This window comes from Ranitomeya imitator, chromosome 2 (assembly GCF_032444005.1).
Source record: "Ranitomeya imitator isolate aRanImi1 chromosome 2, aRanImi1.pri, whole genome shotgun sequence".
Taxonomy (NCBI): Eukaryota; Metazoa; Chordata; class Amphibia; order Anura; family Dendrobatidae; genus Ranitomeya; species Ranitomeya imitator.
Window position 1 is genome coordinate 799647710 of NC_091283.1, and position 13945 is coordinate 799661654.

General features: G+C 46.9%; 1 protein-coding gene across 2 annotated transcripts in view; it reads right to left on the minus strand.

Annotated features, from left to right (window-relative positions):
• Nucleotides 1-3360: 3360 nt before the first annotated feature.
• The window catches only part of FBXW4 (F-box and WD repeat domain containing 4), a 215005-nt gene continuing 204420 nt past the window's right edge, over nt 3361-13945 (minus strand). For both annotated transcript variants that reach the window (XM_069753756.1, XM_069753757.1), the window contains one exon: nt 3361-5436. In XM_069753756.1, the coding sequence (XP_069609857.1) occupies nt 5299-5436 (138 nt within the window). In that variant the 3' untranslated portion in view covers nt 3361-5298. The remainder of the gene's footprint in view (nt 5437-13945) is intronic.

Genomic DNA, 13945 nt, shown 5'->3' on the forward strand with positions numbered 1-13945 from the left:
ATGATAAGTTAACATGCTATGGTAAGAGTAGGACGCAACATCTAAAGCAATAGCGTCCCTCGCGCATGCGCAATATGATGCGGTTCAGCTGACACGCATATCTACATCATCTATTTGACGGCAATCTGACATGCGTAGCTCTATGCTCTCAAAATTGTTAACCTACAAGTGTTTTTGTAGAGGGGGTGTGTTGCTTCCTGTCTGTGGTTCCATTATCCCAGGTTCCAGCGCTGTTACATGCATTATTGTTTAGGACGCCGCATCTAAATCAGCAGCGTCCTTCGCGCATGCGCAGTGTGGTGCGGTTCAGCTGACACGCATATCGACGTCATCTCTCGGTGCAGCTGGGCGCACAATGGCATTCTGACATGCGCAGTCCGGTGCGGTCCAGCTGAGACGCACGCCGAGATAACTCCCTTAAGAGCAGCATGGAATTTGTAGGTTATGAGTTAACTATACGCCACTGTCTATTCTATTAACTGCACGAGTAAGCATGTCTCTAACTGTGGGCGGTTGCCATGAGCTGGTTTATAGGTATTAGGCATCTCTGACATTATATTTGGGCTACAATATCATGGCGGCCCCGTTTCTGGCTCTTGTGTTCTTTGCCAAGATACCGCCCAAACGCATATTGACACATGTATATAAGTGGACGAAGTTTGATTCCATGCAGCATCTACATATCATGGCTTCCTGATGATCCGTTGAGGTGAAATGCGTAGAGGCGTACGAAACATCATCTCTGATAAGTATCGGTTCCCACCCTCTGTTTTTCATGTTATACATTTAATGTAATCTTCGGCTGAAGATTGGAGCTGAATGTTGCGTTTTTTTGTGCTTTGCCCGTTTTTGTATTTATATATCTGTGGGTATCACCCATTTGAAAATTATCATTAGAATATCAGCAGGGTGTCCCAGGGTCAGCCACCGTTGAGTGGGGGCGCCATATCCGCTGACAAGTAGGGTGCCAACCCCCACAGTCAGGCAGGGCGCATATCAGCAGGGGACATAGGTAGTGAGGTCCATTTTTTAAGCACGAGCACTTTTTTGTTTTGCACATATTGTCTTTGTCCGTGTATCTCACCCTGCCACAAATTAGGCCTATATGTATATACATAAATATACCAATGGATTACAATCCCGCCTATCATTTCTGGTCTAGTATAATTGTTGGCGCATATGAGACACTTATGTCAGGGCTCACATTAGGAGACATAGGGTCAGCCGATGGTGAGTGGGGGCGCCATTCTCGTATCTATGTTTAGGGTGCCAACCTCCGCTGACAGGCAGGAATTGTATATAGGCTCTATTAGCAGGGTTAATCTAAAGTGCACGGTTGTGTGTTTTATGTAGATATCTGTTTGTAGTTGTCTCATGGTTTTAAATTGAATTTAAATAAACTTTACTGTTTTATCTATGTCATCATAAAGATATAAGGGTTATTTGCGTTAATACCGTATATACTCGAGTATAAGCCGAGATTTTCAGCCCAAATTTTTGGGCTGAAAGTGCCCCTCTCGGCTTATACTCGAGTCATGATCGGCGGTGGGGTCGGCGGGTGAGGGGGAGAGAGGACTGTCGCATATTCACCTAGTCCCGACGCTCCCCCTGCCTGTCCCACGGTCTTCGGTGCCGCAGCTCTTCCCCTGTTCAGCGGTCACCGTGGGACCGCTCATTAAATTTATGAATATGGACTCCATTCCCATAGGGGTGGAGCCGCATATTCATTCCTCTAACGGTGACCGCTGACAGAGGAAGAGGCTGCGGCACCCGGAGACCAGCTGTCTGGGAGAAGGAGCCAGGGACGCCGGGAGCAGGTAAGTATTAAGTATGTCATACTTACCTGTTCACGTTCCACCCGCCGGGCGCCGCTCCGTCTTCCGCGTCCTCTTGCTCTGACTGTTCAGGTCATAAGGCGCGATGACGTACTAGTGTGCGCCGCCTTCTGCCTGAACAGTTAGTGCGGAGAGACGCCGAGACGGGAAGCTGAGGAGCTGCGGGCAGCAAGAGAGGTGAGTATGTGTTTTTTTTTTTTATTGCAGCAGCATTATATATTGCACAGATTTATATGGAGCATCTATGGGGCCATAATGAACGGTGCAGAGCATTTTATATGGCACAGCTTTATATGGAGCATCTATGGGGCAATAATCAACGGTGCAGAGCATTATATATGGCACAGCTTTCTATGGAGAATCTATGGGGCCATACTGAACGGTGCAGAGCATTTTATATGGCACAGCTTTATATGGAGCATCTATGGGGCAATAATCAACGGTGCAGAGCATTATATATGGCACAGCTTTCTATGGAGCATCTATGGGGCCATAATGAACGGTGCAGAGCATTCTATATGGCACAGCTTTATGTGGAGCATCTATGGGGCCATAATGAACGGTGCAGAGCATTCTATATGGCACAGCTTTATGTGGAGCATCTATGGGGCCATAATGAACGGTGCAGAGCATTATATGTGGCACAGCTTTCTATGGAGCATCTATGGGGCAATAATGAACGATATGGAGCATCTATTTTTATTTTTGAAATTCACCGGTAGCTGCTGCATTTTCCACCCTAGGCTTATACTCGAGTCAATAAGTTTTCCCAGTTTTTGGTGGCAAAATTAGGGGGTAGGCTTATACTCAGGTCGGCTTATACTCGAGTATATACGGTAGATTGATTTTCTGACCTTTTTTTGGCTGGTTATCAGCTCATGATTACTGTATTGGAAAAACACAAAAAACTGAGAAAAAATGGCAAATTGGAGGTAATTTCACACAAAACCCCCAAAATGGTCTGGACAAAATTGTTAAGCACCTTTCCAAAATTGAGGGTATGTGATGCTTGTTCAAACTCACCTGTGGCAAGTAACAGGTTTGGGTAATATGAAAATCACACCTGAAACTAGATAATAAGGGGAGAAGTTGACTCAATCTTTGCATTGTGTTTTTCACACTAAGCATTTAGAAGTCCTCCTTTAGAACGGTAATTATATCAGACTTAACAGATGCAGATCACGATAGTACAAACCACCACCACCTTGGAGTAGAAGAAGAACTGGGAAGGTTGTCATGTGGCCACTGTTAGGCTTGCATAGTGGAAGTAGCTATAGGAGGGTAGGTTATGAATAAAGCTATTTTCAAGTGCCATGTATATAATTTTTGGAGGTGGATTCCATTCGCTACTTTTGCATAATTTGTGAATCTGTAATATGTATGAGATATTAAAAAAGGCCTGTACTGTTGACAGTTTCCCTGTAAGAGTTGTGTTAGCAATGCCCTGAACCACTATTATGAGGCACTCAATGTTCCTATAATACATTTTAATTAAATGCACAGTAATGAATTCATTGAGGAAACAAAAAGTCTGAAAACTTTAATGGAATAATTAAATTACTGCACATAAAATCTTAAAATAAAAGTGGTAAATCCCAATATAAAAATAGGTTTATATTTTGTGTGCTGCCCTGCGCCACCAAATAGAGGAATATAAGCTTTGTACCAAATTGGATAAAAGCTGAGTGATAGAGTCTAAAAATAATCTAGGAAGACAGACTATTTGTGTTTCAAATATTGGCTAAAAGTACCCATTTATATAAAAGAAAATGCATTATCGGATGCGTCTTACAATATATAATCATCGCCATCATTTTATAATATATTCTTCATAGAAAACAGAAGACTGAAGCTTTACACAATATTCACAGCCTTTTAAAGGGCTTTACATATTGGTGCCATGATTCTCATGATGCCTTAAAGAGAACCTTCCACCACCTCAGATTGTCAGATGTAGTAAATAATTGTATCCCACATGAAATACCTATACAGGAACATGTCTTTTGTGGCCACCACTCCATTTTAACGAGGGATTTTAGAGCCCAGTTCTCAAGACCAAGGAATAACCCTTTTACAAAAAAAACAACTTTCAGAGGACATGTCATTTACTCAATTACTAAAAAAAATTGCCGAAAGAATGTTGTAAAAATCCCTGAGCTCCCTTGATTTGGTTGCTCTTTTTCTGTTTTGCGCTGTATAACTCATTACGGAAATATTCACATTTGCTGCTTTTGGAGTGCAGTATGTGAAATCTCTGCTGACACAACAACTGGGTATTTTTATAGTCTTCTCTGGGAAGGCATGTGCTTTCCTTCTCCCTCCAGCTTGACAGCCGATCTAGCAGCTCAGACACTGATGAGTTGTGATTGGTAGCATCAAGGAGGGAGGGGTGAAAGTGCACACTCCCAGAGAAGACTCTGAAGGAATGCCAAGCTGATTTGAAAACAGAGATTTCACATGCGGAGCTCCAGAAGTAGCCAATGTGAATATCTCTGTAATGGAATGGCACAGTGCAAATCGGAAAACTGCAACAAAATCAGGGAAGCGTACAGATTTTTATAAGGTATTCAACTCATCTCTGTTTATTTTTTATATTTTAATGTGCAAAACAAGGATAAGCAATCTGATACAAGACTAAGGGCTCATACACGTCAGTTTTTTTTCGTGCGAGTGCTATCCTTATTTTTCATGGATAGAATTTGTACTCATGATAGACTATGGCGCTGTTCACGTGTCCGTGATGTTTTGCAGATCGAGTGGTCCGTGCAATATTGCAGAGACACGTCCAATGCTGATCTGAGTGTCAGAACCCAGAGATGAAAGTCTATTGGTCCGTCAAAAAACTGTACAGCACTTTGATGCCATCCGAGTGCTGTACGCTTTTCATGGGCTGAGATAGGAAGGAAGAGAAACTTTTTCTCACCAAAGAAAAACTGATGAAATTCTGATCAAAAATATTGATTTTCTCATACAAGAAAAACATTAACGTGAGAATGAGCTCTGACTATTGTAAAACAAAGGTCTACAGGATATCCGCTTGCTGCCAGTGAATATAATCACAAGCCAGACATTAATTTTCAGTGTGTCCAGCTCATGTGGCTGCTGGGCTTGTTTCAATGTACTAGTCTGGGATGATTTAGTTTTCATCCCCAGCAGTAGTGTGAGCAGCACTAGGTTAGGGTGAAGTTTCAGAATCAAAAATCTTTATATTCACTAACAGTAAGCAGTACTTCTGAAAATGATCAGGAATTTAAACAGTATATTAGAAGGTTTTCATTGCACCGTGACTTGGCTTTATTTGCACAGGACTGGTCAACGTCTTCAAACAACAGGAAGCAGTATAAAGACTGTTGGCACTAAATACACTGTAAGGCTCTTTTCATTTGGGCTACAATGACATTTTTTTCTGACCTTTCATCCTTTAAGGAGATGTCTATTTAAAAAAAGAAAAAAAAAAAAAGGTTCACAGGGCTGTAAAGCAGTGGCTGGAGACTGTGAAGTCCAGGCGGTGCAGAGATGTAGCCAGTGCGGCGTAGAGGTGAGACGTATTGAAGCGAAGACAGTACACCGGGCTGCTGGTGGGAGATGACAAGGAAAAGGACTAGAAAACAAAAAGAAAACATTACGAGACATCAAAAATTGTAAATCCCACAGACTCCCACCAAAATTAACATGGGGGAACCCCTGAAACAAATGTTTTCTGAGGATGGAAACCTAAGGCCAGGTTCATATTGCATTCAAGCAGCCCGTTCAACACATAGTGTTGAAGGGCTGCGTTAACGCTATAGCATACACGCCATCGCGTTATGCTATACCGCTAGCGCAATGATTCATCTGTGGTAGCGGTGACGGAGCCTCAGACGCTGCCGCCCGCGTCCAAGGCTCCGTCACTGAATGACGCCACATCGCTAGCGCATGCAGATTATGGCATGCGTTGGCGATGCGCCTGATAATAGGGGTTAATGGCAGCGTTAACGGACTGCGTTACACCGCGTTATGCCCCGGCGTAACGCAGTCCGTCTAACGGACTGCCATAACGCAATTTGAACCCAGACTTACTTTTACTATTCCTACCTTCAGAAACCTTGGTGGGTCATGCATTCTCTACCTATACTCCTGCCAGGATTAACTGAATATTTTGCATGCGCCTGTGCCGAGCCTCCAAGGAATGCCGATGCCATCAGAGAAATTCAGGCCTAGATTTGTTCTTTGTCCTAATTTATAAAATGTTATCCACGCTGGATCAGCTAAACTATCCCATACAGTTCTCTCACACTTGTGTCCAACCCCTTCTAGATGTATACATTGGATATTGGATGTGCAATTATGGAGCGGTTTCAGGAACGGAGCCTGCTACTTATAGGGCGGCAAGTGCTGGTTCACAGCTGCTTATAACTACCGTTATCACCAGGAGATGATAAGGTTTCATGGCAGCCAGGGGCCCTAATGAAAGCCCCAGGTTTCCCATCTTTGTACATAAATGACAATACACTGCAACACAGGAGTAGTGAATGCAACAATGCAGTATTCCAGTAATTAAGTCATTTTAGTTTCATGTTCCTGATGGTGGTTAAAACATTGTAGATAATTAGAAAAAAACATTTGTAAATAATATACTATTACCCCTCCTCCCCCCACAAATAAAAACAAAAACAAGAAACATTAAAAAAACAGTTTTAAAATTAAAAGTCTGAACATTTACAGCGGACCAGAGACACCCATCCGACCGGACCAGCAGCGGGACCGCCACTGGGTGAGTATAATCTAACGTCTTTTTCTCCTCTTTCAGGATACATCGGGGGCTTATCTGCAGCATTACAGAATGCTGTAGATAAGCCCCTGATGCCGGTGGGCTTACCTCACCCGCGATTTTCGGGGTGACAGGTTCCCTTAAAGGGTGGCTGAATATTAGGTTTATGCACCACAGCAAGCCTTTGAAGGATCCTACACCTTGAGGTTTGAGGGAATCCAGAGGCACCAGCAGCTTCAAATAACTGTTTGTTGCTTTGGAATGGTATTTTGGCAGCTGTTCTCTTAATCCCATGAATTTGTCTGGCAGAAACCTTCCTCATTATGCCTTTATCTGCATGAACTCTGTCTGTGCTCGGTTTCAGTCACAAATCTCTTCACAGTATGATGACCACTCAAGTTTTCGTGGAATATCTAATGTTTTCATACCTTGTCCAAGGCATTGCACTATTTAATGCTTTTCAGCAGCAGAGAGATCCTTTTTAGTTCCCATATTACTTGAAACCTGTGGCCTGCTTAATAATGTGGAACATAATTTTTAAGTAGTTTTCCTTTAATTAGAATCACCTGGAAAACTAATTATCACATATTGATTTCAGTGATCCATTGAGCCCTGAGACACAATACCATCCATGAGTTTATTTGAAAAACAAAACAATTAAATCTTTATGACACTTAAATCCAATTTGCATAAGAATTTGGAACACAGTGTATATACGCAATGCTCTGACAAGGTCAAGCATATGCAGAGCCTTCTCCACTCTATGAACCGGGACCGGACAAAGGGAAGGCAGAGAAATTTCCTCATTGAGGTGGAAGTTGGACTGTACAGAGGACTACCTTGTCCTGGTGAAAAACCAGAAAAGGGCCATCTGCAGGAGAGTGCTGTCAGTTCAGACACCTTGCGTAGCGAGGTGATTGCCGCCAGGAAAACCACCTTCTGGGATAGAAAGGCGGAGCGGGACATCCTTAAGGGGTTCGAAGGGTGGTTCCTACAATGCTGTCAGGACCAGGTTGAGGTCCTACATTTCTAGTGGTCGTCTGTAAGGGGGAACCAATCGGGAAACCCCCTGAAGGAATGTCCTTACTTGCGGCTTGGTAGCAATGTGCCTTTGAAAAAGCAATGAGAGGGCTGACACCTGGCTCTTAAGCGAGCCCAGGGACAGCCCGGCCTCCAGACCCGATTGGAGAAAACCAAGTAGTTTGGGGTGGGAATAAGGGAATGGGGTCTGGCCACGAGAGTCGCACCAGGTAAAGAGAACTTTCCAGGAACGGTAATAGATCTTGGCAGAGGCTGGCTACTGTGCCCTGATCATGGTCCTAATGATGTCCGTCGAGAGCCCTGCCTGGGTTATAATCCAGGTTTCAAGGGCCACGCCGTCAAATTGAGGGTCCCTGAGTCCTGGTGGTAGAACAGGCCTTGTGATAGAAGATCCGGGCGGTCGGGGAGGCACCAGGGGGCGTCTGCTGTAAGTTGTACGATGTCGGCGTACCATGTGCATCTGGGCCAGTCCGGTGCGATTAGGATGGTTGGAACGCCCTCTTGCTTGATCTTCCTCACCACTCTGGATATCAGGGGGAGAGGTGGAAAAATGTACAGAAGCTGCAACTGGGTCCAGTCCTGAACCAGTGCGTCTGCTCCGAACGACCGCGGATCGTGTGCTCTGGCCATGAAGTTGGAGACCTTGGAATTGAAGTGGGATGCCATTAGGTCCACATCCGGGGTCCCCCAGCGATGGCAGATCTGGCGAAAAATTTTGGGATGGAGAGACCACTCTCCCAAGTCTATTCCTTGTCGGCTGAGGAAGTCTGCTTCCCAGTTGTCCACATCCGGAATGTGGACCGCCAAGAGAACCGACTGTGTGTCCTCCGCCCAGTGGAGGATGTGTGACACTTCTCGCATTGCCTGGGTACTGCGGTTTCCCCTTTGGGGATTCACATATGCCACAGTCGTGGCATTGTCCGACTGTATTCTGATGTGAGAGGCTGCCAGTAAGTGATGGTAGGCCCTCAATGCCAGGAGGGTGGCACGAATTTCCAGAATGTTGATGGGCATGGTCGCTTCCACTGGGGACCACTTGCCCTGTGCCCTGTGGTGTAGGTGCACCGCACCCCAACCCGTCAGGCTCGCATCGGTGGTCAGAACCTTCTATTGACCTGTGAAAAAGGATTTCCCCTTTGCTAGCGAGGTTGGCTTGAGCCACCAGTGCAGGGACCTCCTGGTTGATGACGTTAGCTGGAACTCCCTGTCGAGAGAAAAAGGATACCTGTCCCAGGACTTGAGAATGGCTAGTTGGAGAGACCTGAGTTGAAACTGGGCAAATGGGACCGCTTATATTGCTGCCCCCATCCTGCCGAGGACTCTCATGTCAAACCTGAGAGATCGAGGGGGTTTGCGGAGGAGGGTGTGAACTCCTAGGCAGAGAGCCAGTGCCTTGTCCATGGGAAGGAGCACTAGACCCCCTGGAGGTGTTGAATAGCATTCCCAGGAAGGTCAGAGACTGACTCAGGGTTGGTGATGACTTTTATAGGTTGACTAACCAGCCCATGCGACTCAGAGTGTCTGTTGTGATTGAGACACTCAGCTCGCAGTCTTTGAAGGTGGGAGCCTTGATGAGTAGATCATCCAGGTATGGAACGACTACTATGCCTCTGGCTGCCATGACCTTGGTAAACACTCTGGGAGCCGTGGCGAGTCCGAACGGGAGAGCCACGAACTGGTAGTGGTCCTGGTCGATTGCGAACCTGAGAAATCTCTGATGGGCGGGTGCAATCGGTATATGCAGGTATGCGTCTTGTATGTCTATGGAGGTGAGATATTCTCCCTTCTCCATGGACGCAATGATGGACCGAAGGGACTCCATGCGGAAGTGACGAACCCATACATATTTGTGGAGTTGTTTTAGGTCCAGTAGGGGCCGTACGCTGCCTTTCTTGGGGACTACGAATAAACTGGAGTAGAACCCTCGGAAGCGCTCGGCCGCGGGAACCGGTACTGTGACTCCTGCTTGAAGAATCGAGGAAACCGCTTGGTGGAAGGCATGAGCCTTGGCTGGCGGTTTTGGGGGAACAGAGAGGAAGAATCGGTTCGGTGGGTTGGAAGTGAACTCTATCTTGTATCTGGAAGACACTAGTTCCCTGACCCACCTGTCTTCTGTAATAAGCAGCCAGACTTGCTGAAAGAGCAAAAGTCAGCCGCCTACGAGTGGGATGTCTTCCGGAGTCCGTGAGTCATGATGAAGAGAAAGTCTGAGGTTTTCCTCCTTTGGGCTTTGACTGGCCTGCTTTTGACTGCCAGGTCTTGTCCGACCTTTGCGTCGACCGCGAGTTATCCCTGCGTGGGGAACGGTTACGATTTTGTGCTGGACGCGAGACGGACCAGCCTGAAGAATTCTGAAAGGATCGAAATTGGGTTTGGTTATGCTTCTTGTAAGTGCATTTAGGTTTCAGTTGAGGGAGAGAGGTACTCTTACCCCCAGTGGCGTTGGATATCATCGTGTCCAAGTTTTCACCGAAAAGTTGCCCACTGAGATACGGGAGATGTGTGAGGGACTTCTTTGAGGTTGCGCCCACTTTCCATTCCCGCAGCCAGAGGATACATCGAATCGTGATGGCGTTTGATGCTATCCCCGCTACACCCCTTGCTGAATCCAGAGCTGCATGAAGCATGTAATCTGCTACAACTGCTATTTGAACCGCTTGGTCCGACAGCTCAGGAGTGGATGCTTGGAGGCGGGCTTGTAAATTTTTGGCCCATGCCAGGATGGCCTTGGCAGCTGAAGCAAACGCGGGAGCCAGGGAGGCCCCTGCCACCTCGAAAATTGAACGAGCCATGCGTTCTACCTGCCGGTCTGCTGCGTCCCTGAGGATTGAGCTATCTGGCAGTGAGAGGAGGGTTTGTGCTGCTAGTCTATAGACTGGGGGGCCCACTTCGGGTGGATCTGTCCATTCCTTGGTGTCCTTCTGTGGGAAAGGGTACCTTGCCTCCAGATATTTGCAATTAGCGAATTTTCTCAGGCTGTGAGAGCTGCTTTTTTAAGGATCGCCTTAAACTCTGGGTGGTTAGAGAAAACCTTAGGCGGCTTCAGAGCTCCTTCAAAGGAAATCTTGTGTTCTGGGGCCTCTGGAGACGGATCAGAAATGTCCAGCACCCGATGGATGGAAGAGATTATGTCCCCAACTAGCGCTGTATTGCTAGGGGGAATTGGGATCAGGGACCCCTCCGTTTCCTTGTCTGAGTCGGAGTCATAGATGCCTTCGGAATCCTATGTATCACTGAGGCGTCCCCTGCTGGGTGAGCTGGGGCGTAAGCCTTCTTTGGTCGGGGATTGCGGAGATCTGCATTGTCTGCTCCTGGAAGGGGACGGTCTAGATGACCTGGAACTACGGTGTCCCTCCCTAGAAGGGGATGACCGTGTGCTATGGGATGACGCAGGAGGACTTTCCTGACCTAGATGTGGATGTGCCAGGGTCCTCCGGTTCCTGAGTAAAGCTCTCCCTTTGCTGGGTAACGGTCATAGCCGAGGCATGACTATGCAGAGCCTGAAACAATGTGGAGGTTGGGTTATCTATAGACTGCGTCATAGATTGCGACATCTGAGTGGCCCATTCCGGCGTGGCATTAAACACCGAAGCATTGGCAGGGGCTTCTTGGGGCTCTGACACAGTAGTCTGGATGCAGTCCTGGCAGTGCGGGTACGTGCTGCCATCGGGGAGAGCGGTCCAGCAGGCTGTGCAGAATGCATAATAGCAGTCCTGCCTGGTTCTCTTGGACCTTTTGTCGGCATAGTGCACAGAGTGCAGAAGGGCTGGCTATGCAGAGGAACCTATAGGGGAACCTATATAGGGAATATGGATTCACAGCCGAATAAAAAACCCAGCTGTGATCTTACCCCACCAGTTTGCCCCTAGGTCCAGCACCGAAGATCCACAGTCCTGTAGCCCCGGAGACTGGCTGGCCTGGTCCTGCTGACCGGGAGGTGCAGGGTTAATCCTTGTCCTGCAGCAGAAATGGCCACCAAGAAGGAGAGGAAGGGGGAGAAGGGGGCGGAGAGCTGAAAAAAGCGGCAGAGCTGTGTAAAAACGTGTAAAAACGCGCCCCTTCTGTCTCGATCCGCCCTCTCTATGACACTTTAGAGTGTCATATTTGTCATCCAGGGGAAGGCCTGGGGCAGGGGGCGGAGAGGAGGCGGCGGCTTCAGCTAGGCCACAGCCGCGGCCTAAATTAAATGCCTGATGCCCAGAAAGGCTCCAGGCTGGCACGAAATTCCGGGAGGGGTTCGGATCTGAACTGGACCCCCCCCCCCCCCCGGATTTAAAGGCAGGATAGTGGTGGGGCTATAAGCGGAAGGGGGGCCCTGTGAGGGGTCCCCATGATGCACTATAGAGCTGGTGCTGCCGCAGAGTTGGGGCGCAGGGAGCCATGCTATTGAGCCATGCATGCCTGCACTCCCCCTCGGCCCCGACAGGAGCCCTCAGCTGGGCTGGGGTCCCTGGATGCAGCTGCAGTGTGCTGGCCCATGCTGGGAGCTGCAGAGTGCTGCCTGTGCAGGCCCTACCTGAGGCGTCTCAACCTAATGCCCCAAAGGGAGATTAGGGAGGGTGCTGCTGTCACCATGAGGGGGCTTTATCCTCGCCTCGACCTCAATCCGGAAACCAAAAGGAATTAGGGAAGGAGGGGGGTCTCGACTTCAAACCAGCACCTGAGGGACTGGGGAAGGAGCGACATGGGGAATAGCCATCTCGACTTCAACCGGGCACCCTGTAATAGGGGACCGAGGAAGGAGCCATGCCGGGAGTCTCACAGGAGACCCACTTTTCTTCATCTGTAATCCCGTCAGAAAAAAACGGAGTAAAAAAAAAAATTTCAGGTGTGCCTCCTATGCGACACTAAGCAAAAACTGGAGAAGGCTGACGCCGTACTGCAGAGGAGGAGCCATGGTTAATCTGTTCCAGATTATGCATAGTGTTGCCTCTTAGTGGACAGCAGCATAACACCCATGGTCATATGTCCCCCAATGAGGCGACAAGAGTAATTCCAGTTCTTTGGTCACCTTGCCTCTTAAAATTAAGTTCTATGTTCTATGTAGTAGTACGAATGAATAAAACTACAGCTCGCCCGACAAAAAAATGCCATCACACAGTCCAAATGACAAAAAAAATTAGTTTGGGCCGTTATTCTGAAACGCATAACTTTTTAGTTTTCCAAGTTTACAAAAAGTAGCAAAACATAATATATGTATTCATTATATATATATATATATATATATATATATATATATATATATATATATATATATATATATATATACACACACACACATACAGGTCCTTCTCAAAAAATTAGCATATAGTGTTAAATTTCATTATTTACCATAATGTAATGATTACAATTAAACTTTCATATATTATAGATTCATTATCCACCAACTGAAATTTGTCAGGTCTTTTATTGTTTTAATACTGATGATTTTGGCATACAACTCCTGATAACCCAAAAAACCTGTCTCAATAAATTAGCATATCAAGAAAAGGTTCTCTAAACCAGGGGTCCCCAACTCCAGTCCTCAAGGCCCACCAACATGTCATGTTTTCAGGATTTCCTTAGTCTTGCCCAGGTAATAATTGCATCACCTGTGCAATGCAAAGGAAATCCTGAAAACATGACCTGTTGGTGGGCCTTGAGGACTGGAATTGGGGACCCCTGCTCTAAACGACCTATTACCCTAATCTTCTGAATCAACTAATTAACTCTAAACACATGCAAAAGATACCTGAGGCTTTTATAAACTCCCTGCCTGGTTCATTACTCAAAACCCCCATCATGGGTAAGACTAGCGACCTGACAGATGTCAAGAAGGCCATCATTGACACCCTCAAGCAAGAGGGTAAGACCCAGAAAGAAATTTCTCAACAAATAGGCTGTTCCCAGAGTGCTGTATCAAGGCACCTCAATGGTAAGTCTGTTGGAAGGAAACAATGTGGCAGAAAACGCTGTACAACGAGAAGAGGAGACCGGACCCTGAGGAAGATTGTGGAGAAGGACCGATTCCAGACCTTGGGGAACCTGAGGAAGCAGTGGACTGAGTCTGGTGTGGAAACATCCAGAGCCACCGTGCACAGGCGTGTGCAGGAAATGGGCTACAGGTGCCGCATTCCCCAGGTAAAGCCACTTTTGAACCATAAACAGCGGCAGAGGCGCCTGACCTGGGCTACAGAGAAGCAGCACTGGACTGTTGCTAAGTGGTCCCAAGTACTTTTTTCTGATGAAAGCAAATTTTGCATGTCATTCGGAAATCAAGGTGCCAGAGTCTGGAGGAAGACTGGGGAGAAGGAAATGCCAAAATGCCTGAAGTCCAGTG